Source organism: Elaeis guineensis, chromosome 5 (genome assembly GCF_000442705.2).
Source record: "Elaeis guineensis isolate ETL-2024a chromosome 5, EG11, whole genome shotgun sequence".
Classification (NCBI taxonomy): Eukaryota; Viridiplantae; Streptophyta; class Magnoliopsida; order Arecales; family Arecaceae; genus Elaeis; species Elaeis guineensis.
Genome location: NC_025997.2, coordinates 113,701,339 through 113,728,160, shown reverse-complemented (window position 1 = coordinate 113,728,160; position 26,822 = coordinate 113,701,339). Strand labels below are relative to the sequence as shown.

The 26,822-nt window shown below is 37.8% G+C and overlaps 1 protein-coding gene and 1 pseudogene across 7 annotated transcripts; one reads left to right on the top strand and one right to left on the bottom strand.

Moving 5' to 3' along the window:
- Positions 1 to 1,704: 1,704 nt before the first annotated feature.
- On the top strand, positions 1,705 to 23,430 carry LOC105045536 (pentatricopeptide repeat-containing protein At2g41720). Of its 7 annotated transcripts, none has more exons than XR_832077.3 (11): positions 1,726 to 2,161; positions 3,603 to 3,775; positions 5,052 to 5,157; positions 7,039 to 8,148; positions 8,236 to 8,341; positions 8,427 to 8,631; positions 10,291 to 10,426; positions 18,891 to 18,995; positions 19,797 to 19,917; positions 22,744 to 22,847; positions 23,036 to 23,430. XR_832077.3 is itself a non-coding variant. In XM_010923846.4 (11 exons), exons 3-11 carry the CDS (start codon positions 3,609 to 3,611, stop codon positions 23,059 to 23,061), a joined length of 2,082 nt encoding a protein of 693 aa, XP_010922148.1. In that variant the 5' UTR covers positions 2,022 to 2,161; positions 3,272 to 3,422; positions 3,603 to 3,608; the 3' UTR covers positions 23,062 to 23,430. The 7 variants fall into 7 exon arrangements, 5 of the variants coding, with proteins under 5 accessions (XP_010922152.2, XP_010922148.1, XP_010922149.1 ...); XM_010923846.4 differs by lacking the exon at positions 22,744 to 22,847 and adding an exon at positions 3,272 to 3,422 and having other exon boundaries at positions 2,022 to 2,161; XM_010923847.4 differs by lacking the exon at positions 22,744 to 22,847 and adding an exon at positions 3,272 to 3,422 and having other exon boundaries at positions 2,022 to 2,161; positions 3,593 to 3,775.
- On the bottom strand, positions 13,926 to 18,028 carry LOC140857757 (uncharacterized; annotated as a pseudogene).
- Positions 23,431 to 26,822: the final 3,392 nt, after the last annotated feature.

Genomic DNA, 26,822 nt, shown 5'->3' with positions numbered 1-26,822 from the left:
ACAAAAATGTGATGGTGCAGGAGGGGTGGCATTGGAGGCCCCCGGCATGGCATCATCATCGTCCTCGGCGTTGGTGAGGAGCTCGATCCCGTTCGACTTTACCGAATCTAGAGTTCTTGGACAGAGATGAAATGGCACGGGAAGGGTGGGCCGCGGTGTTAGAGACCCATGGTGTGGCATCGACGTTGTCGTCGTCCTCGGCATGTCGCGTTGGCTCGAGAGGCTTTGGTGGACGAATGCCGATGGTTGAATTTCAGCGCACTCCGGATAGAAAATCGTGTTAGTCTCGAAGGTCATCTTGTGGGCTGGCTCTCAGTGGCTTTTCTTTTTATTATGAGATTTATTTCTTCCTTTTGCTAATATCAACAAAAGAGACAAGCCTAATATGGAGAGGTCACTTGCTTTGATATAGTGGGTGGTGTCGATCATGCGGTGGGCGGAACGGACGGTGGAGACATGACGGTGAGATGAGGCTTTAGGTGGAAGGGACCGGAGAGGAGTGTGGGGGTGGTGGTGGTATTTGAGCCAGTGAGCGGGCCATGAACAAAACCAAAAAATTTGCACTCGGTGTCGGGGGTGGAAATCGGAAGGGATGGAAAAAGAATTTGGTTGACGGGTTACGTATGTCAACATAAGTAACTTTTTTGTTAATTATACCTTGAGTTATTTTGTACAGAAAAATAGTTTGGAATTCATTCATTAATCACAGCTGTACATCTATGATATGATGACTATGATAGGATAGATTTTGGTAGCCGGTACATAAAATTTGATAAATTTTATTTTTATAAAAAAATAATTTTTTATTAAATTAATTATAATAAATAATAATTTTGCAAACATCTCAACCATATGAACTTCTTAAAAACCAAGAGTGTTATTAGTTTGCACCCACCTCAAAATGTGGTATTTGCTTCAAATTTTGATTACAGAAATTTCCTACAGCTAGATTTGATGCTGATTAGTAATCTCAAGCATGATTCAAGTAGTAATATATCTCAACATAGAGTAAAATTTATTTTAAAAAATAAAATTCTAACCGACAGAGGAATACGATGTTGGAGCACCGCACTCTAGGACGAGAGCACGACGAATAGAGCCAATAAGATCTAAATTGTGCAATTGATGATGGAGACCATAAGATCTAAATTGCGTGATTAATGTGGTGCACCATTATGTGGTATTTCATACCTCCTTCACCATTCTATCAAAGTTTATCATGATCCAGACTCTAATTCAAGGTGACAGTACCAATTGAGAAGATGTAGGATAAAAATGTCATAAATCTTTATGATGTATATCTAGACATCTAATTAAATTACAGCTAAAACATGAACCTATATAATTACACTATTGAGGTAGAAAAGAATCTATAATACAATATGGATTTATTAGCTCACATGATTCTCGATGGGTCTTATATTTCCGCTCATCTTTTGCTTAAGACTCATTATGAGGGATCTATTTTATATTATAAAATAATATTATTTGTTCATGAGATCTAGATGATATATATTTTAGATAAGAAAAAAAAAAAAAATCCCCGCGCATCGCGCGGGTTATATGCCAGTTTTACTTAAAATCCCGTCGCCAGGCGCGGTTTACCTGCTAGTATCAGCATTTATGAATTGTAATTTGTAGGGTAGGAAAAAGCCAAAACAAAAAAAAAAACAAAAAAGAGAAAAGACCATCAACCCAAAAACTGGGGTGCCTTATCCTCCTCTTTCTCTCTCGCGGTCACTCCCGATTTGGGCTGCAGCGGTCCCCAACTCACTCCATTCCCATGGCCACCGCCCCCTCCGAACCCCCCAACCCTCCAAACCCCTACCTTAACCCCCCCAAAACACCCCAGCCGCCGATATGGATCAAACCCACTCCCAGAACCAAACAAGACCGTTCATGGGAGGAGAAGAAGCTGGTCGGCTTCGTCGACTACGACAAGGGCAGGCACTGCGTCTCCACCGAGGTGAGCGGTGTCGGCAAGGACCGAATCCCCGCCAGGTACCGCCTCCGCGTCGAAGGCAGCCGGTGGCAGAAGGATTGGAAGGTCTCCGAGGTCGTCGACCAGGTGCTGAGGGTCGACCACTGGGAGGACATCGAGGGCGTTCTCAATTGCTGGGTCGGCCGGTTTGCGAGGAAGAACTTCCCACTTCTCATAAGGGTATCTGGTGATCCTTTTCTTCTCTTGCACTTAATCTTTAGCTGAAATTTTATCTGATAATTCGAGTAGAAGTTCACCGTAATGGATGGAATATTATTGTTGTAGAGTCAAAAGCTAAGTATTAAGCGAGGGAAATTAATGTGGCCTATCTAATCCACAGGCTGGTAAAGGTCACACGGAAAAAAAAAGATCATTTGGTGTCATATCAATGAGCTTTTTAGACAAATATTTATATGATCCGTGAATCTATTGTGTTAAAAGGGGCGGGGCTTAAAATTAGGATTCAAGTTAATTACCTGAGAGGATGATGGAACAAGAAAGAAGCATGATACAAGAACATAATATTGGTAACGCTGAGCGTCTAAACATGAGTATTGCAGTTAAAAAAAAAAAAAAATCCAATGAACATATTAACATTGCATGTTGGATTAGACAAGCAAAACAAAGAGCTCAAACATTGGGAGATTTGAAGGTTAGTATATAATAAGGGATTCAACTGAATGGTAATTGATTTTGGGTACGTTGGGTTCTAGCCGCATGTGATGTAATGAAATATTTACCTGTATTTCTTCATGTTGGACTGTATCGCTGCAATGTGCTATGACTTGTAGTGATGTTGGCGGGAGAGTAAAAAGGTTATCTCTCATGATGAATACAGGCCTGCACTTTAAGCCTCAGCATAAATGCATAGAAATATGAAAGAACATATATTGTCCACACAATGATTTTTAAGATGCTCCAAAATGTATATATGTACAAATTAGGCAACCAATTTTTTTTTTTTGGGAAAATATGATGGTTTAAATTGCATCTTTTGTCTAGGGTTAGGATGGGATTGGATAGCTGAGTATCATTACATGAGTCAATGAATTGGTCCAGTTCTTATAAAAATCCAACTTTTGTAGGAAACTCTGATTTGTTGGTTAGACTCATAGCATATCATTTTGCTTTCATCTTTTGGAGTTACATGTCATTCATATAGTGTTGATTCTGTCTAATATAATAACAGCTACATGATATGTGAATGCATTCACAGCACTCATGTAAGGCATGTATTGTTGCCACATAGTGCAAATTGACTCCTTTTCATGTTTTGTTTGTCACTTGTAGAAGGATCGACTTAGCTGATTCGGTAGACATTGTGCATATCTGATGATGTCTAATCAAGTCAAGTAATCTATGGCAATCGTGCTTTTGTTGATTTGTATCGAGTAACACGAGGCATGTATGGTTACGCGAACTAAATGCACTAATCCTTTAGGTAGGTCATCCTGAACGTATCGAATGCTTTTGGTCAGCATGTGACCTCACATTACATGTTGGCAAATATGTGTAATTTTGTATATTACTAAACTGCTTCTTTATTATGAAAATATCTTCACAAAACATTCTATAGGGGGGATTGAGCAATTTTTTTTTTCTGTTTTGGAGTTTATTGTAGGAAATAATGAACACCGGATCCCTTCAACATGCTGTTCATGTGTTTCACTGGATGAAAAATCAGAAGAACTATTGTGCTCGGAATGACATATACAACATGATGATAAGGTTGCATGCCAGATATAATCGAACCGATCAAGCACGTGGCTTATTCTTTGAGATGCAAGAGTGGAGGTATGGATATAAAAAGTTCTAACCATATTACAGGGTACCGCCTGCAATGTTAGATGCTGGCCTGGATGGTTGATTACAAGTTCTGGAATAAAGATCGTTATGAATTTTTATAGTCATATCATGGAATGGTTGGGTTAGACTAAGGGCCTGTTTGGGAAATTCAGCTAGATTTCCTGTTGGAATCGTGGATTGGGAACCCTATTTGGATATGACCTATATCAACCCAACACCTCCATAGCCCAAATCCTATGGGAGGAAGAAAGACCTCCATATGTTTTTTTCTGCAGACCAAAGGGCCTGTAGGCTAGAACTTAGATGAAGATTTAGGGGAGTCTGCAGGCTGTTTGACCAACAAGACTGATTCATGTAGGATGTTCTCGCATAAAAATCATATGGGATTTGTGGGTTGGGCTAGTACAACCCACAAAATCATGGGATTACAGGCCGGACTAGGTCTGTACAACCAGCAAAAGGATCTCAACAGGTCTTTTTTCTCCCTATGGGATTCGGGCCGGCCCACTCTAAAGCTATTCCTGGGTGGTTATGATTCTTTTGAACACAGACCTAGCCCAGCCTACAATCCTATAATTTTGAGCTCATAGGAAGGAAAAAAAGATATAGGCCTAGCCCAACCAACAAATCTCATATAATTTTCAATCCAATCATCCAAACAGGCCCTAAGTAGTTTAATGATCCTATATTTTTCATTGCATCAAATTTTGGACTGTTGTTTTTAAAACTTGAAGACATGAAGTTTGTACATGTGATAGTGGCATCATTTTTAGATCTTGAATACCATATCTGAGAAATTGAATTATTAGTCCTATAAAGCAAGTCATTAATGTTTTTTCAGCCATACCCTTCAAAGAAAGAAAGAGTATTGTTAGCCATCTTTTGGAACTAATTTTGCTAATACATTAATTTCTATTTCAGTTCTGTTTGATACATACTATGGATTTGAGGAGAAACAATATGCTTTGTTTATCATACTTTTATTTCTTTTAGTTATTTTTTCATCATTTTTACAGCTGGAAATCATTATATTCTGAAGACAGATCCAATAGTGTATCACTCAGTTTTATTTTATTTTCCAAATTCTATTGTGCTTATTTGAGAAAATATTGCCATTTCTATCTTAATACTATAAAATTTAAATGCGGATGTCATCCTTCATTCAATTAATTTGATAGGGCAGACAAAATTGCTGTACTATGTTTAATATTCTCTTGCCTATTGTTACGGGTTGGCTGATAGCATGCCTCAATTTTCTTTGTAGATGCAAACCTGATGTTGAAACTTACAATGCTCTCATCAATGCACATGGTCGAGCTGGTCAGTGGCGCTGGGCTTTGAATATAATGGAAGATATGCTTCGAGCTGCCGTATGTATCTGTATTTTTCATATCTGATTGCACTTAGTGGTTTGCACCTGATATTTTTGTACTTATTTTTATGTGGAGGTTGTGTTTGAGCTTGTTTTGGTCAACTAGATATCTGAAGTCTCTTGATAAATAACTATATGGCGCGAACCACTTAGTCCAGTCATGTTCAGAATTATGTTTCCTTGGTGTCTTGCTTATGTCTAGCATTGTTTACTTGTTAGTACCATAATAGTAATCCATATTACTGCATGTTCCTGTTCCATTGGTATCTCATGTCGTTTAATAGTTGAATATATCATAACTAATCAAGGATAGAAGACCTGGTTACCGTTCCATACTAGGCATACCATGTCCGACTGGTAGCAAACTGGTTCACTGTACAGTGTTGGTCCCTGATTACTTGCATAACTGGTCCGCCTCAGTCTGAAATGCTTAGAATCAACTGGTATAGACCAGCAGCTGCCACTTCTGCTTGATACTGGTCAGGAACAAATCAAAAGTAGCCCAGCTGCTTTTTTCCCTGTTTTGCATTAGAGCAGGAAGAAGAGAGTGATGGAAGGAGAAAGACAAGGAAGCTTGTGAGCAAGATTTTCTGAACTGGTACCGGACGCCGTTCCAGTCGCCGGCCGGTGCGGTATGGTACCGGTTTGGTACCATACTGACACATGGTATGGTAGGCATGCCGGTCAAACCAGCACGTCAATTTTTTTTTAATTTTTTTAAGCAGTATTTAATATTTTTTTATAAATTTTTTGAGAAATTTTGATCAATAAAACTATTCTTTGATCTCAAATTATGGCTTTAGGAAGAATGAGTATCCAAAAAAAATACCACCCTTTTACAAAGTAACAAATAATTCAAAGGAGAGGCCAGATGTTTGGATTAGCAGTCCTGACAAGTTGGCAGCCCTTTTTCTCTTTCAATTTTATTAAGTATATCAATGATCTTGCAATTCTTTGATCTTGTAAGACCCTCATTCATAATCTGATTTTACAGTTCTTTTTCGAATTTTATTTTTTTAAATAATTTTTTATTTTAAAAATATATTTTTAATTCTAAAAATTATATACGTAACGAGAATTAATGATTTTAGTGTCATTGTGTAGATCTTCTATAGATCTACAACATATATTAAAATCAAAGAAATTTTTTTTTTGACATAGTTTCTCCTTGTTTTTCCATTTTCCACGAATTTAAAAAAAAAAGAGAAGGGAAGGTGAAGAACGAAAGCTAGGATCGAATACGTACCTCTAATCAAGCTTGATTGCGCATTTTTCGACTGTTCTGAAAATGAAAAAGGGATGAAAGATGCCTCTGCTGCATCGAAATAATAGAGAGAAAGCCTTTTGGCTTCCTCTCAGGCCCTTCCCCCTCTTAAAACAGCCGAACCGGTGGGTTTGGTTCGAAACAGGGCCGAACCACCCGGTTCGGGTTCAGCGGTTCACTATTTTTTTTTTTTCTGTGCCGGTTTTCACGGCCGAATCGGGCCGTTTGGCCGCCGGTTCGGTTCGGAACGCCTCGAACTGAGCGGTTTGGGATGGTTTCGAAAACCATGCTTGTGAGAGCTCAGGTCCTATTGATGCGGCCCATTTGCTTTTTGCGTTGCATCTCACCTATTATCCATAAGACTATAACTCCCTCTTCTGTAGACTACCAGTCAAATATTTAGATATTGTCATGCTTAAGAACCTTGCTAGTGTGTGTCTTGTTTTGATTCAAATGAATATGCATACTGTTGATCATATCTTTCAGCTTTTCTGACAAGCTCTGCCATCAAAATAGATATTCCTTTCTCTCTTATGGATCTACAAGCAATGATTTCATAATTAGTATTTTACGTTAATTCTTTTTGCTATTTAATATTTTCTAAATCACTTACAGATACCTCCTAGCCGAACTACATACAATAATTTAATCAGTTCTTGTGGATCTGGTGGCAACTGGAAAGAGGCTCTTGAAATTTGCAAGACAATGACAGAAAATGGTGTTGGACCTGATTTGGTGACTCACAACATTGTTTTATCAGCTTTCAAGAATGGGGCTCAATATTCGAAAGCTCTAGCTTATTTTGAACTTATGAAAAAGACAAATATATACCCTGACACTATCACTCTTAATATTGTTATACATTGCCTTGTCAAACTTGGACAATTTGGAAAAGCTGTGGATATATTCAACTTAATGAGGGAAAAAAAAGCAGAATGCCCCCCAGATATCATAACATTTACCAGTGTTATTCATGCATATTCTGTTTGTGGACAGATTGAAAATTGCAAGGCAGTATTTGACATGATGCTTGCTGAAGGGTTGAAACCTAATATTATTTCTTATAATGCACTTCTTGGTGCTTATGCTTCACATGGAATGCATATGGAGGCGTTAGCAATTTTTAAGTTAATCAAGCGGAATGGACTCCGACCAGATACTGTATCATATACTTCCTTACTCAATGCCTATGGCCGATCTGGACAGCCTGAGAAGGCCAGGGAGGTCTTTGACATGATGAAACGAAACTCATGCAAGCCAAATAGAGTTAGTTATAATGCATTGATTGATGCTTATGGATCTGCAGGAATGTTGGAGGAAGCTGTAGAATTGCTGCGTGAGATGGAAAAGAACGGTATTCAACCAGATAATGTCTCAATAAGCACTCTCTTGGCAGCCTGTGGCCGATGCTGTCAAATTGTTAAGATTGACTCAGTACTTTTAGCAGCGAAGTCCCGTGGCATTAAATTAAATATAGTTGCATACAACTCGGCCATTGGGAGCTATATGAGTGTTGGGGAATATGATAAAGCTTTAACATTATACAAGTTGATGAGAGAAAATAAAATAAAACCTGATGCTGTTACCTTTAATATATTAATTAGTGGTTTATGTAAGGTAGGAAGATACATGGAATCTCAGAAATTTGTCAATGAGATGATGGACATGCAGATTCCTTTATCTAAGGAGGTATACTCATCTTTGATCTGCATGTACAGCAAACAGGCAAGTGCTAGTGACCTGCATGATATTTTTTGATTCTGAATCTACTTCAGTGCAAATTATGATGTCTTATAAGGCTTTTCCTTTCAGGGTCAACTAACAAAAGTGGAATCTACTTTCAATATGATGAAGGAGACAGGCTGCTTCCCTGATGTTATAACATACACTGCCATGATACATGCCTACGGTATAGTAGGTAATATCTTTCCTTGATCTGTAACAAGGATAAAATGTTGGTAAGAGAATTTTTCTCACAGGATATTAATTGTGGACTGCTTTAGAGAACTGGAAGAAAGCATGGGAGATTTTTCAAGACATGGAAAAAAATGATACCCGGCTAGATCCTATTGCATGTTCATCCCTTATGGAAGTTCTGAATAGAGGATGTCAACATACAAAGGTTCTTCAGATGGCAGAGTTGATGAGACAGAAGCACATTCCTCTAAACTCAAGTGCCTCTTTTGAGATTATTTCTGCTTGCAGCATGTAAGTTACCTGTTTCTTACTAAATGTAATGCTTTAATTGAGAATTGATGCTTCTAAATGGTAATTATTGCTTGTTGCTTGTCTTTGTTGTCATTTATATCCTTTTCAGATGATGATTGTGGTTGAGCTTATTAATCGAAGACCAATATCATTATTCTAACAATAACGTTGTTATATATGATTAGAAACTGATTAATGTGGAAATTATTCATGACTGTTTGATGTTTAGAAGACTATAGTTTCTGTTTTCTTCATACTAGCTTATACTCTTGGGACCGTTATACTTGCTCCTGCAATTGGAAAAATTTCTTAAACCTCTTCCAGTTTATCTATCGAGTTGAGTACTGAACTAGTACTTATTTATTTTTTTAGAATAAACTAGTACTTATTTATTTTTTTCAGATGAAATATTCAATGCTTCCAATTTCACTTTTCCTTTGTTTGTTCTTTATCATTCATGGTGTTTGTGACTGCAGTTGTTGGCTGTTATTTAATATGGGGTCACTTTTTGCATTTTCCTTTTTTTTTCTTTTTTTTTTGACATAGCCTCTTGGGAAGTAAATTCACTTCCACCTTGGTTATTCCTTCAGAAGGCCATCATATATTGCCCCATCAGGTGATACAAGGATAGTTTTCATCAAACTTCTTTCAATACAGTATGCCTGACCTTTTTCCGGTTTTTCTTTCTTTTTCTTACTTATGTTGACAATTAAATACATTTGATGATGACTATGATTTCTAACAAGTGCACAAACATTAAGTAGTTTACTACCCATATATGGTTGATTTCTGGCGTAGAAAGACGGATATTATCCAGAGAATCTGTTAAAACTTCTAATTTGGTTGCTGGCACTTGCTACTTATGGCATACAGAAGCATACTTGATAATCCAGTAGCATTATGTAACTTTTACTCTCTCTCTCATCTTTGATATGCAGTTTAGAATTCATATTTAGTTACAAATCTATTTTATAAATTGAGATGCTTCTCACAATTGCCTATCAACCCATTGTCGACCTGCAACCTTCTTCATTTGGGCTTGTATGGGTGGGCAATTCTTTGGCCTTAAAGAAAACAAGTGAACAGTCATCCCATGTGTAGTTCACCCTCAGGATATTTTGTGCAAGTAGTTGACCTCCTCAGCCTCTCTGCATACGAGGGGAAGGCTGCATGCATCTGACCCTCCCTGGGCTTTACAGCCTTGTGCAATGGGATGCCATTTTGTAAACCTCCTCAAACCCCTAAAAGAGGGCTGGCCATCACTTGTAGATCCACCCATGGTATGAAAGCGTGAAGCTTCAATCTTAGATATGACATCTAGATATCTTTAAAATTTCTCTTCTTAATTGTTTCTTATTTTATCTATTCTTTTCTCTAATGTCTGTTAACAGACTGGCGCCTTTCAGTCTGCAGCAGTTTCATAAAAAATTATTCCTGTTTTCGGACCTCTTAGGTTGTCAACCCTACTTCACCTCATATTATACATGTTAATCCTTCCTGGAATTCTCTTAAGTATATGCCAGAATACCTAACTGCTGCAAATCATTCCATGAAGGTTGTCGTTTAAACTTCTTTCACTGTATCATTAATTTCTTGTCTTGAATTTGATAATTCTTCTTTCTTATCCAGAAATTTAACTACCATTTTTTCCTGTTCAAGGCTAAGAGACTGGAAAAAAGCAAGCGAAATAGTTGAACATATGGAGCCCTCCTTATTCTCATCACTTTCACTTGGGATTTTAAATCAGCTTCTTTGTTTTCTTGGAAAGAGTGGGAGGATTGAGACTATGATAAAGGTAATTATTGCATATTAGTGGGATCATTTGTCAAAAACTTCGGTATAGCTGTTAGTTTTCTTCAGGAACCAAATAATTATGCATATGATATTCTTTCTGAGCACTTGAATATGCCATCAAACTATCAAAATGTACTGAGTTCAGATATATCTATGTGTAATACAAGGGACACTGACATATTTTTGACTAAATATTCTTATGCATTCATGGACGTTAGTTATAACTTACTAACTGTTACTTACAAGCCTTGCCCGTTTAATTGGGTTGACTATATGATTCATAATGGTTCTATTTAGAGTCTTTTATCTGATAAATTGGTCAATTTTTTTATACTTCACCATCACACTGGTAGTGTGGCTCCCTCCCTTTATTCCCGTTATTACTCATTTTTTGTTATGAATGGATGATATTTCATATCAAAAGATCCACTAGTAGATATGATGTGTCAGGTGACATGTCTGGTTATTATTACTATTCTACCAGGTATTGATGAACTTTGTGCTGGTAGCATGGTACATATCATGCTATGCTGTGCGGGTTATTCCATGCTGGTGTTGGCATGCATTGTCACAACAGCAAGCCAGGTACTGTCATGCAGCCTATACCGTGCTAGTGCCATGCTGGTGAGGCACTGGCACCATGCATATCCCTGTTGACAGCACTTTGATTCATGTTGGTACAAGAGACATTACATTGTGCATCTAGGCATGTGACTATGCACTTTTTATCTTTCTACCTGAGATACTTCTGCTTGAATAAATTTTATTAAAAGGAATTATTCATTCTCATCGCATTTTTGATTGGTTCCCAGATGCACACATTATATCAGGCTGTCGGATATTGTTTTCTTATAATTTGTGAAATGGCATTGTCACAGATATTCCAATATCGCTTTCTTATAACTTGTGAAGTTGATGGTAGTGGTGGTACTATTGTGTAACACCTAAGCACAATCTGTATATGGTCGGGTGTCAGGTTGAAGCAGCTGCAGTGTTCTGCGGAATATTTCATGGAACCTTCTTGAATTGTGGTCCATAAACAAAGACAAATTTCTGGACAAAGATTCATTGACGTTAATTGCCATTGTTCTCCAATGACTATTTTGCATATGATTGATACATATTCAGTTTTTACACTAAATGACTGTTAATTTCCAGCATCAATATTCTATGAGTTACTGCAGAACACTTGAATCGCCATGAGCTTAACTTGTGATCTATCAAAAGTTGAGAATTTTCTATATGGGCTTTCAACTAAACACCTGCCCTGTGTGATGCTGAACGCTTGGTTAAAGGCAAATTTTGCGAGTGGCCTACCATGAAACTTAAAGATCAACAAAAGGGTAGAGAGACATGTACTCTTTATGGTTCACCTTTCATGGTCTCCTTAGACTTCCAAGTGTTTAAATGGAATAGGAAGAAAAGAAATGGTATGATTAGAAGACTGCAAGAGCACTGAGCATAGTGATGTTGAAATATGATCCTAGTTTTTTTTTTTTGATGATCAAATCCGTAAGAGATTTAGTTAGTTCAAATTGTTCAAATGATTCTCTGTATTAATTACAAGAAAGTTCAATAATTCACAAAACTTTCAAACAATGTTCGCTGTACCGGTACTGGTCGGCGTGCCGGTGCCGGTGCCGGATCGGTACGGTACCGGTACCGTACCATACCGACACATGGTACGCCCCGGCGTACCGGTCCGGTACCGGTATATAAATTTTTTTGATTTTCAATTTTTTTTTAATTTTTAAAGTTAATAATTGATAAATACAACCTCAATATGGCATTATATTGCATATTATTGACATATTTGGGTTCAATTTGGAGTTAGGTTGCGGTACAAAGATTCTTGATCCAAAATTTCAAACATATATTTATTTACATTATATTTCAACTATGTCATCTTAAAACTAAAGAAAAAATATATAAAATACGCATTAAAATGTATCTAAATATTTAAGTACAAAGCCAAATAATTGATATACGAACCTTAAGATGTACTCTGCATTTAATTTCTTGTCGAGTGTCTGTGACGCTCGTAGATATCTGGATCATCAACATAGTCTGAAGGGACATCAGTCCAACCCTCTAGCCAAGCTGCACCGTACTCTCGAATATTCATCATCCCATAAGGCATCCTCTCTGGATTGTAAGACATCTCAGACTTCTCGCTAAAATTCTGACTCTGAGAAGTATCCTCGAGATGATGGTATGGTTGTGGAGGAGCCCATCCAAATATGTCAGTAGCAAAATCTGATCCTGGAGCTGCTCCAGGCTGCATAAGGTAGTAACCACTAGAAGATGATGCCTCAGATGCACCATATGCATATGGATCATAAGGTGGCTGTGGATAATAGGATCCATAAAGCGAGGATGATCCAGATACATCCATGGACCCTACTCCACGTGCAAGATCATCCGCAGCTGCATCATGTGCTGGACGACCTCTAGGAGCCCGTCGTCTATATGAAATCGACTCTCCACGATCTCTACCGATTCATCCACCATGATCCCTATCCTGTGTGACATGCGTAAACTGAGACTCATCGGTGAATCGAATATCACCCTGTGGCTGTGTCTCATAAACGGTGGTCTCTTGTCCTCCAGTTCCTCCCTGATCATCAGATCCATGGCTACTACTACCAGTATCATCATCACTCTCCCTGGTGTCCGTATCTGAACCAGATCGCTCCTGTACTCTCGAGAGTGGTGCACGTGCAACTGTCTTTTCCTTCCCCCCTTGTGCCCCTCTGTGACTGAGTTTCCTGTGATTGGGAGGATGAATGCCTTCTTGCTGGCTACCGGGAGGAACGTCTATACATCTCTCGCTCGAATCTCTGGAAAGATGTATCGGATAGCGAGTCATGTGATGAATGAGTCCCTTATGTCCCCTCAGACTGTGGCTGATCAGCTGGAATCCTATGTGAAATATTTTTTTTCTGCCCATTGTCTTGGATCCACCCTGATCTCCCTTGCCACCACACTGGCTGGTTGTGGAGGGGATCCTGGCTCATCAAGCTCTGGCTCCTACTGCTGACCTGCAAGCCATCCGATGATCGGATCGTCATCCTCATCGGTATAATCATCCAGCGTCGGATCAGTGTACTTCAACTGAATTTCCTCCTGAATACATTTTAGTCTCAACCTCAGATTGTAGTGAACATATACAAGATCGTCGAGATATTTTTATGTCAGACGATTTCTCTGTTTGCTGTGGATAAGGGCGAAAGTGGACCAATTTTGCTCACAGCCACTAGCAGAGACCGTCTGAGAAAGAATACGGACAGCTATGTGTCTCAAATTTTCTGCTGACGTTCCAAAATGAATCCACCATTCAGCTATAAAAGTAAAATTATATATCAAATTTGATGATATTATTAAGCAAAATTACATATCAATCTACATTGCTCATTATTGATATGTAATTTACCTGGATTCATCTGCTTTTTGCTTACGACAGCTGATGGGACTCCAAAACTGTCTGATCTCTTTCTAAACTGTTTCGTCTGAAATAAAATATATTTATTATTTATAAATATATCAGATCGAATTCAGTTGAATAATTACATCTGTTTTAAACTAGCATACCTCTTGCAGACACAACGACGCGATTTCTGGATCGGGCACCATCTTATATATGACATTGCGAAGAGCAGCAAGAAGCTCGCTATTCATATCTATCCCCGGAATAGTATACTGAAATCTCGGATTCAAGTAATAAGCTGCAGATAAATTTCAAGACTGATTAAGCATAATTTTATTTTCATGCTTCGAAAAAATATTTTAAAACATTCTTGAATCCAAACTTACCAGCTAGATGCAAATCTCTGTCCATCTGATAGTTCCAACGGCGCTCAATAATGTTAATGAATTATTGAGCATGCTTAGGATCATTCTCACTGATCTGATTCTTTGTCCTCTCCATCATGTAATATAGGAAGCCCATCTGGGGGTATCTCTCGCTGTCTACAGCGCGAAGCACCTCATATAAAGGCTTGATAGCCTTCACTATCTTCTCAGCTCGCTGCCAAAATGACTGACTCGTCATCAAGTTCTCCACATGACTTCCATCAGTGCCGGCCCTCGCATATTTGCTCTCTTGCCACTCGGCACTGACAAACATCTGACGTAGGGCTGTTTTCTTCTGAAGAAAACTATCAAGTGCTATGTAGTTGGTAGCAAACCGTGTGATACCCGGTCGTAAGATCTCCCTCCCAGTATACGTCCGCATCAATGAAAGAACCCATGTGTGGTTGTAGATGAATCTAGTAATGGTCTGGGCAATCTCCACTACCTGCTGCACTCTGCGAATCTTTTCGATATCTATCAATATAAGATCAATGCAATGTGCAGCACTTGGGGTCCAGTATATCTGCGGTCGCTGCTCCATCAGCAACTCTCCGGCAGCCTTATGTTGTGGTCCGTTATCTGTGATGACCTGCACGACATGCTGCTTACCCACTGAATCAATCACCTTTTCCATCAGACCAAGAATATATGTGGCATCGTGCATCTTATCTGAAGCATCGATTGATTTGTAAAAAAATATTTTTCCATCACAGTATGTCAAAAAATTAATGATGCTTCGTCTAGTAGGACCTGTCCAACCATCACACATCACTGTCAAACCGTATGTAGGCCATTTATTTTTGTAAGAAGCAATCCATCTCTGCAGATCCTCCTTATTGCTGTCAAGAAGCTGACCATAGATGTCCTTAGGTCCTGGAGGATCTACATCCTGGCCGGCAGCCTCTATGGTTGAAATAGCAGATCGGTAGTAAGGATTGGCTGCTGCATTTGCTGGAATATGGCTGAAATGAAACCATGATCCAATAGCTCGCCACATATCCTTCTTCTTATCTTTTTTCAGCATACTGTCAATTCTCTGTTGCTTTGAATCCTTGTTGGACAAAGCATGTGGATCCAAATCCTAAATGCTGGCTCTTGCTGGAATATCTCTGGAGGACCTCCTCCTACTGCCAAAAGCTCCTAACAAAGAAGACATGCTGCGTCTGCTCCCTCTACCACCAGGCTCTCTGACTGAGGTAGTCCTCCTGAACTCGAATTCTCTCCTACCAGTCGCTGATCCAGATCCTGATTCGTAGCATGATGGTCCGAATCGGTCTCTGTACCGGGCCATCTCCTCCTACTGGTATTGATCCGCCAAGCTCGCATGAATGGCAGCCTCAATCTGTGCCTCCTCATCATCTAGAGCAGAAGCCTCCTCTGACTCTCTAGAGTGATAAGAAGGTGGCTCTGCAGCTCGATGGTCTACTTCGATCTTTTTCTGCTTTGTCCTTTCCTTCGTTGCTTTCGAATCAGCAAAGTACTTTTTCATCAATTGTCGGATCTCTTGCGGACATTTCCGACACATCGACACATCAGGATAACCACCAGCTAGGTGCTGCTTCAACCTAGTCACTCCTCCTCCCTTGAACTTTGTGTTGCACCATTTGCATCTCCAATGATGCCGAGCCGAGAGCATCTCGCCATGATCCCAACCGATATCACGCTCTTGATCTTTTTTCTTACTCATTTCTGCAGATATAACAAAATACTAATTATTTCAAATTACCTGTAATATAACACTAATTACATATATTTTTTATTTGATAATATTTTTTACTATTTAAATATTTACAAAAAAAATTTCAAAAAAATCTCAAGTTAGATTCAAATATTTCAATTGTTTTGAATCATTCTAAACATTATTCTCAATTTCAAAACTAACACTGATTTTTTATTTTTTTAATAATTTTTATATAAATAAATATATACTATAAAATACCTGATTAATTAAAGTGAACGAACGTCATGCTCTAAATTTTTTTCTTATAAATATATGCAAGTATAACAAACAACGATAGTTTAACGATAATTAAAATAATTATATATAATTTTAAAATAATTTTAATAATTATTTTAAAATTTATAAATTCAAAATAAATATGTTATATGCTTCAAATAATATTTTTAAATTAACTAAAATATAACACTATTTTTATATATTTTTTATTTTATAATTAAAATTTTAAATTTAAATAATTAAAAAAATATTTTTTTAATTTCAAATATTTGAAAAAAAATTAGAAATTAGATTTAAGTAGTTTGAATCATTCTAAACATGATTCCCAAATTCTGATTTTTTTCGTAAAATTTATTTTTTTTAATTTTTAAATAAATAAATATTTAAAAATATTTAAAAATATATAATTAACGAAAATTAACAATTTTGTTGTCATCGTGTAGATCTTCCAAAGATCTATCACATATAATTAAATCATCCCAAAATCACAAGATTTTGGCATGATTTTCTTTTATTTTCATTCTTTCTCATTCTTATCCTATTTTTAATAACAAAAATTAAAAAAAAATATTTACTAAGAAAATAACACATTATCTTACCTCCGACCAAAGATCAGCCTCTCCTCGAACCACTCTTGCAATTTGACGGAATTTTTTTCTTTTTTTTCTAATTTTTCGGAGGTCTCAACGGTTTCGTTGAGACCTTCGAATCCTCGGGAGTTCTCTGAGACATCTCAGAGAACTCCAAAGCAGCAGGTAAGGCTTTTTATGCATGTGATCTCCGACCCCCCCTCGTCACTTTTGGCACATGGTGTGTCGGTACGGTTCGGTTCACACCGAATCAGACCGAACCGGACCATACCGTCCGGTTTTGGACGGTATGGAAGCGAACCGGACCGAACCGCTCGGTTCGGTACCGGTTCGGGCTGTTTCTCGAAAAAAAGATCTGAACCGGACCGTTTGAGCACCGGTCCGGCTCGGTACGCCCCGTACCGGACGGTTCGGCCCGGTACGGCGAACCCTGCTTTCAAATTATTCTCGATACCATGAACAATGATAAATAATTAACAATTTTTTGATGAACGACTTGCATATTATTGATTAATAATTTTATTTTTCTGTAGGAATCCCTATTGTTTATTGTTGTTGACTCTTTTATGCTTGCTTCACATGCTCTAGTATATAAATGGAGTGATGTTGTGCAGCTTTCAAATCTCTATTAGTTAACTGTTTTTGTGTTTGTTTTATTCCGAACTTTTTGAAAACTTGGTTTCAGAATTCCTGAATGTTGTACTTGTTATTCTATCAATCCCAGTTTTGGTAAGGAAAAAAACCTAAGATGACCATTTTAATGGCTGGTCTCGCAGAAAGACCAAACTCTGGAAAGAATTTTTTTAAATTGTAATTGTAAAAAGGGTTCATGCAATAGATACTTGCTAAAACATCTTGTTGGTTGCATTCCATGGCTGCTCCATGCATTATTCATTATATAAGAAGATATGTGTAAAAGGTGCTATATGTAAATGTTTATGAAAAAACAAAAGTTTTTCTATTTTCGGGAGAAGGGGGCAGTGTAGAATGCCCCCAAGATTTTATGAAAGACCAAGTAGAGATGCAACAGTAGAGTATAGATTAATGCTATCTATTGAAGTATTTGAAGACTTCAAGTCCTTCCTGATCAATGGAGTAAGTGAATATTTTCAGGTAAAAGGAAAAGTTTTTCTCCATGTAAGTTATAACTGTTTTTTTAATAGATAAAGAGCATATATGCATATTTGCAGATCAAGACCTCCATTAGCCCAGAAATTCCATGATACTATTCAAATTTGTTTTACATTACCCCGAATGAAATATTGATTTAATTTCTTCTGATTCCTCCTCTCATTCAGCCCTTGGAACTTCTAGCTAGTGATGAGTCCTGTAATCTCTAAATGTAATTCTCTCCATGTTGGCTAGCTAGGAGCTCAAAATTTAATGATGATGGTGTTGGGAAGTAGGAGTGGTTCACTGGGTAAACACTCCAAAGGGTCGAGTGAGGAGAGAAATGGAAAAACTTGCAGTAAGTATTTCCATGATGGCTGATGAAAAGTTAAACTGGGGCCCATTTGGAAATTGCTGGGATGAAGGAAGCTTATCTGAAAAATATATAAAAGAAAGGTCTTTATATGTAACTAACATAAAAGGAAGGGGTTATATTCAGAAAACCTTTCCTTACCTCTTAATCTGTCTAATATATGAAGTCAATCATTTGTATTATTTATCTCCAGATATATATATAATTTCCCAGAAGTTTAGCAGTAGGAGATCCTTTCGAATGTGGAATTATAAACTAAGTGCTCTCTGTAAGATTAAGTTTTCCCAACAATCCAAGCAACCATCAATTCCAGACTATTTTTGATTAGTAATCTCTGCATTCTGACTATTCAGTGACAACTACTAAGCTCTAGTAGCTGGATTAATTCAGTGATTATTTTCCTATGAGTTCATAACTTAATAGACTCTGTTGAAAAGCTTAACTAAACCTGAAGCAATGGTGCTTTAACATGTTATGATGTATCTGTGATATTTGTGTCCATTACTTATTGCATCTACTGTTAATTATGAAATGATTGCGGGACTTCTACACTGAATTGCTTTTTTACCTTTTATGTATGCAGCTTTTTTACAAGATAGTGACCTCAGGTTCAAATGTCAGCTCTGCAACATACTCGATTCTCTTGAAAAATCTTTTGGCTGTTGGGAAGTGGCGGAAATATATCGAGGTGCATAAAGTTGTTATAAATTGGGTGTATTACACCAAATAACATGCAAATGTTGTTTGCTCTTTAGTTTAGTCAAACATTTTTAATTAATGTTATGGTGGTATTAGTGTCTATTCACTCACAATCACATATGGTTTGGTGAATAGAAGGAAGCACAGCATAAAATTCATGTACTTTTTGACAGATTGATCAATCTTCTCTTTGGGCTGTCCATTATATCTTTCCTGTCGTACTTCTTGGTCTTCTATTATAGCTTGCATCCCTCGAAATGAAAAACAAAAGACACCATTTTAAATATTACCTACAATGACAATGGTATACCTTCAGTTCTGTTATCTACCACATCATTTACCACAAGGACCATGTGCGCTATAAATAAACATAGTCCATTGGCAGCTTTGTCAAGCCAAGCCTCGAAATATCTTAAATATTTTTTTTCCTTATCTTGAAGCATTGGAGAACTCACTTTATAAAAAATGATGGTGTTTCTTGTTCTCCACCTTTCCCTGCATGATAAGAATTGTATATTGAGAAGACACAAGCTTTATTCCCAGCATTTCAATGTTAAAGAAAATTATCTTGAGTTGATTCATTCCTTGAGAATCTGGTTTCAGTAAGTCCTGTTGAGTGGTGATAGCCTTTGATGTGGTGGTTACTTAGATCAAGCGTTACATCTTTTACAGCAGCTTCATGATTATTTCCATGACTACCATCAAAGTAGTAGTAGTAGTAATTGCTATTGTTGTATTGCTGGTATTAGGCATTGATTACAAAATATTAATGTAAGTTTTGCATGCACAGGTGTTGCAATGGATGGAGGATGCAGGAATTCAACCATCCCTTTATATGTACAACAATGTTCTCCCATATGCATGGAAGGACAACAGCATGGAGCATGTTGTTCTCATCCAAGAAAGAATAAGTAAGATAACAATATGCATACATCCGTACACAATGTCCACACACATACACATATATCCAGTGCTTTGGTTAGTCCCATCTGTTTGCTCATCAAAAAAATGAAAAACAAATCTGTTTTGTGAGTAATTTGACCAACCACCTGTCATGAACTTTTTTATTGCTCCGTGTTTTTGTTGGAGGTGCATTTACATGTAATCTGTAAACTATTATTTTGTCTATAAAGATAAAAGTGATGTGGAAGGTCTACTCTAGAAATGTGAGGTAGTAGGTGAAAATTTAAAAATGGGGCTCTTTGAGGATATGCCTTAGTGGTGCAATGAAAATGTTGCTCCATTGTGACTTGTAGGTCATAGGTTTGAAACACAAACAATCTTTTTGCATGCAGGCTACATACATTTGATCCTTCCCTGACCCCGCAATAGTGGAGTGCTCTTTTTTTTGCATGTATTAATATTTGAAAGTTGTCCATAACATAATTCAGATGCTTCTGTATCTCATTTGATATCTTTAGAAGTCATCTTAGCTATCATCCTCAGCAGATTAATGGTCTTGTTGTTGTACTTTTGCAGTATCCAAGTGTACCCTTTACTATAAGGTTGCGTTTGGTGCATTGCCAGACAATAGTAATCTGAATTACCTGCAATCTGAATAGATTGCCAGTAATATTGATTACTGTGTTTGGTATACACAGGTAATATTGCAGAAAAATTACTGGGAATCTTGATTGACATGTTTGGTATGACAATCAGATTACTGGTAATGTAACATCGAATTTTCAAAATACTCTTAAATCAAAGTATTAGTTTAATATTTTTAAATTATTTATTTAAATTTTTTAATGATAAAAATTATTATATGAATTTTTTTAATTATTTTTAATACTTATTATTATTATAAAAATTATTATTTTTAAACTATTTTTTTATTTTTTTCTCCTTCTCCTCCCCCCACACGCCATGCCCCGACCCCCCCTTCGCTTGTCGTGCCTCCGGCACCGCACCCCGGCCTCCTTGGCCACCGCTCCCCGGCCCTCCGGCTGCCTGTCGCGCTGCCACCCCTCGGCCCCTCGGCCGCCCGCGTTGCCTTGGCCACCGCACTCTGGCCGCTCGTCATGCTACCACCCCTCCCTGGCCCCCCGGCCGCCCGTGCTGCCTTGGCCACCGCACCTCGGCCCCCCGGCCGCCTGTTGTGCTGCCACCCCTCCCTGGCCCCTCGATCGCCCAAGCTGCCCTGGCCACCGTCCACCTACCCCCCGGCTGCCCGCGCTGCCTTGCCCACCGCCCCCTGCCTTTCGACCACCCGTCGTGCTGCCTTCGATGAGGGCCATGAAGGCGGGGTAGGAGGTGGCAGGGGCCACTGGAGGAGTTGGGGGGGGGGGGGCGCACGGGTTGGGGGGAAGCGCGGGTGGTGCCGTGCGGGGAGGGGAGGCCAGTTTCGTCAAAAAAATTATTACAAAATTATCTCTTGAGAGGTAGTCTGGATAGCTGCCTCTCTCCTTGGTAATCTGGATTATCAATCCAAAAAGCATACCAAATATGGTAATCTAGTGGGGCCCTTTTAAATTGCTAGCAATCTGGATAGATTGCCAGCTACCAAACGCAACCTAAGGTCTTTTCATTGTTTGCATATGATTCCCCCCTCTATCAAGCTTTCTGTAATAAAATGCTTTCTTCTTTCATGACACCTCAAGCTCACAAGGATAGCTTTAACATAATTTCTAGGCTTTGGAAATGTATCAGCTTATTTAGTTTCTATTGTGTTTTGGTTGAGGTGGCTAGGAGGTCCCTCGGTAATGAAGACTGCTAATGCCTAGGCAGTTGTCTAGTGTCTGAGGTGTTGAACAAGAAGAAATCTGAAGAAGGCAGGAGAGAGAGAGATGAGGAGGAAGAAAATCACACAGCAACAAAGAAGAACAGACGATAAACAGGGAATAAGGAAACAGTTAAAGGATTATGAAGACAAGTTAGAGGAATAAAAGGAAAAAGTTGGGGGGAAAAAGGAAAGGGGGAGAAGTGGGAATGCAACCAATAAAAGACACTTGATTATTAAGGTATGATAATGTGGAAGCTAAGAGGAATTTGAAGTGAAGGAGAAGAGAGTGAAAGTAAGAAAATAAAAGGAAAACAACAGCAAAACTAAGAAATGGGAGAAGAGAGAGAGAGGGGAGGGGGGTTTGTAGAGCATTGCTAGATCCTAGGGCTGGGTTCCGTTACAGACATCCACTCAGGTATATGGAATAGGTTCAGATAAGTGAAGTCGTCGGTTGCTAAAGCTAAGTTGCTTTGATAAGCAATCTTTAGAATATGAAGTTGTGAACAATCACTGTGAAAGAATCTTGTTCCCTCGATTTAAAATAGCAAGAGTTGCCTATACATACTTACCTTTTTTTTTTTTTTTGAAATTCTCTCTCCATCCTTCCTCTCTCTCATAATATGTGTGTAAGAGACGGAGAGGGAGATCCAGTCATCCTGTCCAGAAATGGAGGCAGAATCAATGTTATGTCAGGTTTAAGATGAAAAGATAGAGAGAATTTAGAGACAGCTCAGTAAATGTGTAAGTTCTTTTCTTTACAAGAGGTGGAATATAACAATCTGTGTGATGCATAGTAATTATTCACTTGTAATGCACTGTATGTCCCATAATAGCTTCCATTCTTTGACACTTTACTGGTAGTCGACTATTTGCCGCTATTATCTTGACACCACATAAGAGTCGGACCAAGTGATTTATTTATGTTCTAGGTAATCCTGATTCAAAATTAGGAATATATTGATTTTTATTGTTCCAAAAAAATCTTTGATGTATTTTACTTTTTTTTTCCTGCCAGAAAAGAAAAGAACTTGAAGTCCTTCATGTGAAGAAGTCTTCTTCTTTTCTACCCCCCAGAAAGTACTTGAATTCTCTTCATGCAAGACAAGATATTCTCTTCATGTAAGACAAGATCTATGATGCAAAGAACAATTTTGGGCTGGCATATTCTGCTAATGGCTGTGTCTGTTATGATTTGATCTTTATGTTTAAGTATATGCTGTGTACAACAGATCTTAATTAGATTTTTAATGTCTTAGGGAACTCCTATTGAGTTCTTTTTTAATCTGTTTGAAATTTTCCTATCGCAGGTTCTTTGAGAGAAAACGTTCCTTGAGCATTGAAGGTCAAGCATGCTTGAGATTTCACAATGATGGGCTAGCCAATGGACAGGGCTGCTGGAGCCGACCGTATCTCATGTTCATAGGAACAGCTACCTAAAGAAATGCGATACATTTAGCATGCAGAAAGCATAAATGAGTTAACTAATTCATGGGCTTGTTTGGCAAGGAAATTCAAGAGCTTTATCATATACTGCCACCACCTCACTAAACACGTAATTCAAGAATTAGGAGGCATCCAACTGGTTTGTGCAAATCATAGTGAAGATTACACATGGTGCCAATGTATATTCTGTTCTGTATAGTTGGACTGTATGATGAAATTATTTTCATAATTGATTTCATCTCGATGCAGAAATTTGGCAGATCCTCTTCCTCTTTTTCAAGCTTGTTGATTATAGTGAGAAAATTTCTTTCCAGGTATCATCGCCAGCCTTTCATAAGAAAGGTTGTTAATTAATACAGTTGAGTATCTTTTATGATATTATGCTGGTTTTCCTTTTGGCTAGATTTTCTGTTGCAGCATTTGCATTAACAAAATGGTGGGGCCAAGTGCTGGATCATCTGTAGAGCCTTGATGTTTCCATGTTTAACTGTTTTGCTTTTAACAAGCTTTTATTATGAAATTAGCAAATGATGTGGGGTTGACTTTCTCTCCATCATCTGCAAAGCTGGAAAATAACTAGTTTAGATGGGTTGTTTCACCGGTGAGAGGTTTTTTCGAGTAAAAGGTAATGGAAGCGAGACACTTCCTCATTATTGTATTATTTTGGCTAAATGAAGCTTCATCAGGTGGTGCAGTTGTTGGAAGGTTTGTCTGATACAAAGTTTCGATCGGTGAATCTCCACTTACTATTCTATCCGATAAACAACATTTCCATCTACTAGAGGGAAGTTACAAGTCAATTTACAATAAGCCAAATAAACTCACCAAACTCGAGTCTCCTGGGAAGAAAATAAATATTGATGCGTGATTTGCATGGTCTTGTATTGTGTTGTTAGAGTTTATCTGTTCTCATTGCTAAACTCCCTTTTTTTTGGTTAAAGTATTATCTTCAGAAGATATGATCAGTTCCTTTCCTTTCGTTAAATATTCTAGCCTCGCTGTTATCGTACCACATGCTTCATCTCCTTTCATTGAAGTCTATTACTGAAATAGAAAAATGGTTGATTTCATTATTTCAGATAATATCTTGGTCTCAAAGTTGAATCTTCTATTTTTTCTTTCCTTCTGTAGAACCTAACATCCAATGGCTATCAGATTTTCAATGGTCAGAGAAATTTTCTTCATCTGATTTTGACATCGCCACTCGTCCCAGACTGTTTGAATTTCCATTGACAGACTAGGGATGTTCAACCTTTAAAGAAGACAATATCTAAAGCTTTTGGCGAAGTTACAGATAAGCATGAGGTGGTCGACTGTCTCCTCTTTCTTATAGCATAACTGGCACACTAAATTTACTCTTAGGAGGCGTTTGGTTAATAACCGAGATCAAAATAGAAATGAGAATGGGAATGGCTTGGAATTGGAATCGGAATGGTTAAATCTTCTGAAGCGTTTGGTTCGTGATCGGAATGGAAAATTGAATCTATAGAGCAGAGTAGGGATTGAGTTCTATATAGATTGACCCATTTCCATTCCACTCTGGAATCGGAATCGAAATGGGACTTCTCTCAATCAAACGGTTGGAATGGAAGTCATCCATTCCGATTCTGATTTCAGACCTCCATTCTCGCGAACCAAACACTACGTTATATCCTTTCGAAGTAAGTTATCAACTATGAGAATCTTTCTATGATAGCAAAGCCAATTTAAAAGCTTGACTTTCTCCGGAATTGGAAGTTTCCAATTTATTTTTCCAAACCGAGAGATTATACCTCTATGAGTAAATAAAGCATAGCATTGTTTTGCCGAAAAGTTTGTAGATGTACTCCAATTCCATCTGCGGTTGTTTGCTTCTCTGCTAAAGATTACCAATCCCAATTTCGAATCAAGTTCTTAGAATTCAACCCCTGCAGCAAACATTATAGGACTTCTAAAGTTTTCAATCCAGTTGTTCCAGGATAGAAAGTCAGCCAGTGTTAGAGTTTGATCGAGAGCCATTAGAAAAAGATTGGGAAATTGGAGCCATAATGGATAACAACCCATCCATGTGTCGAATCAAAAAGGAAGTCTGCCTTCCATTCCTCACTATCAAGATAGTAATTCGTTGGCATAACTTGAAAATCTTTAGAACTCCCTTTCAAAAGGGAGAAGCCATCTCTAACCATTATCAGAAGAGCTAGCAAGTGGCTTGCATCAATAATAGATTCTGTAAAGTAGCTATTGTCAAGGTTTTTATTGATTCTCATGCAACTTTGCCAGCCACTTGAAAAAGAGGGCTTGATTTAATGAGATGAGATCAGATATTCCCCACCCTCCTAAGATTTTTGGGTGACAGTTGTTTCCAGCTAGCTAAATATTTGATTTTGCTACATTGGCTTTGTCCACTCCAAAGAAATTCTCTACATATCTTGATGATCCTTTGATTCCACCCCATCGGCAATTGAACAACGGCCATCCAATAAATTGAAATGGCTTTAAGAACAGAGTTAATCAACGTATGCCTTCTTGCTAGTGTTAAGGTTTTCTTTTCTATCCTCCAAGCTTCTTTGTAATATTCTTCGGTAGAAAATTCTACTTGGCATTCTTCAACACAAAATGATGAAGAGGTAAACCCAAATACTGAATTGGAAGATGATCAAGCTTGCATCTAATCATTGCTAAAAAACTCTTTGCTCTTTCCTTTTTTATATGCAGGCCAATGTGCTGTGATTTAATGAAGTTAATCTTTAGACCTGAAAGCAACTCATAAGCATAAAGAATGAATTTGAGAGAGTTGAGATGCTTTTTATTTGCATTGCAAAAAATCAACGTATCATCGGCAAATTGAGTATAGTGGAGTTGACCAGTGATTAGCAAAGGATTAATGCCATAAAAGAGTCCTTCATATCCTACACATCTCAAAATTCGAGTGAGAGTATCTGCCACCAAAATAAAGAGCATAGGAGAGAGAGGATTACCTTGCTTCAGTCCCTTCTTGTTCCAAATCTATTTTCCTTATTACAGATCGTGCAGTTGTGAGAAGAGATTTAATTTAATCTATCCAACATTGACTAAATCCCATACTTTTGAAGCAGCTCAAACATGAAATTCCATAATACACTGTCAAAGGCCTTTAAAAAATCCAATTTACAAAGCAATCCAGGCATCTTAGTTCTTTTTACTGAATGCAATCACTTCAGCTGCCGTGATAAAGCTTTCAAATATCATTTTATCTTTGACAAATATAGTTTGAAAGTCTAAAACCAGTGAACCAAGAAAAGGTCTTAACCTCAAAGACAAAACCTTTGATATTATCTTAATTACTCCATTCTCAAGACTAACGGGTCTATAATCTGCCACTGACAAACTATCAGATTTTTTTGGAATCCATACTACGAATGTGTAGTTGAGCCTTGTAAGATCAACTGATAAGTTGTACAAGGCATCAAATATTCTTAATCTCAAAGATAAAATCTTGAGCTTCTTCGGAATAGAGCCTCTTCCAATCCAAATCGATGACCTTAGGTGCTTTTGATCTCAACAAGGTTCTATAATAAGAATTGAAGAGCTGTTGTATATTTTCTTGATTTGCGGGAGTTCGACCTGCATCACTTTTGACTTCAAGAATTTGGTTCCTCCTCCTATTACTTGCAATTATGTGAAAAAAGCGAG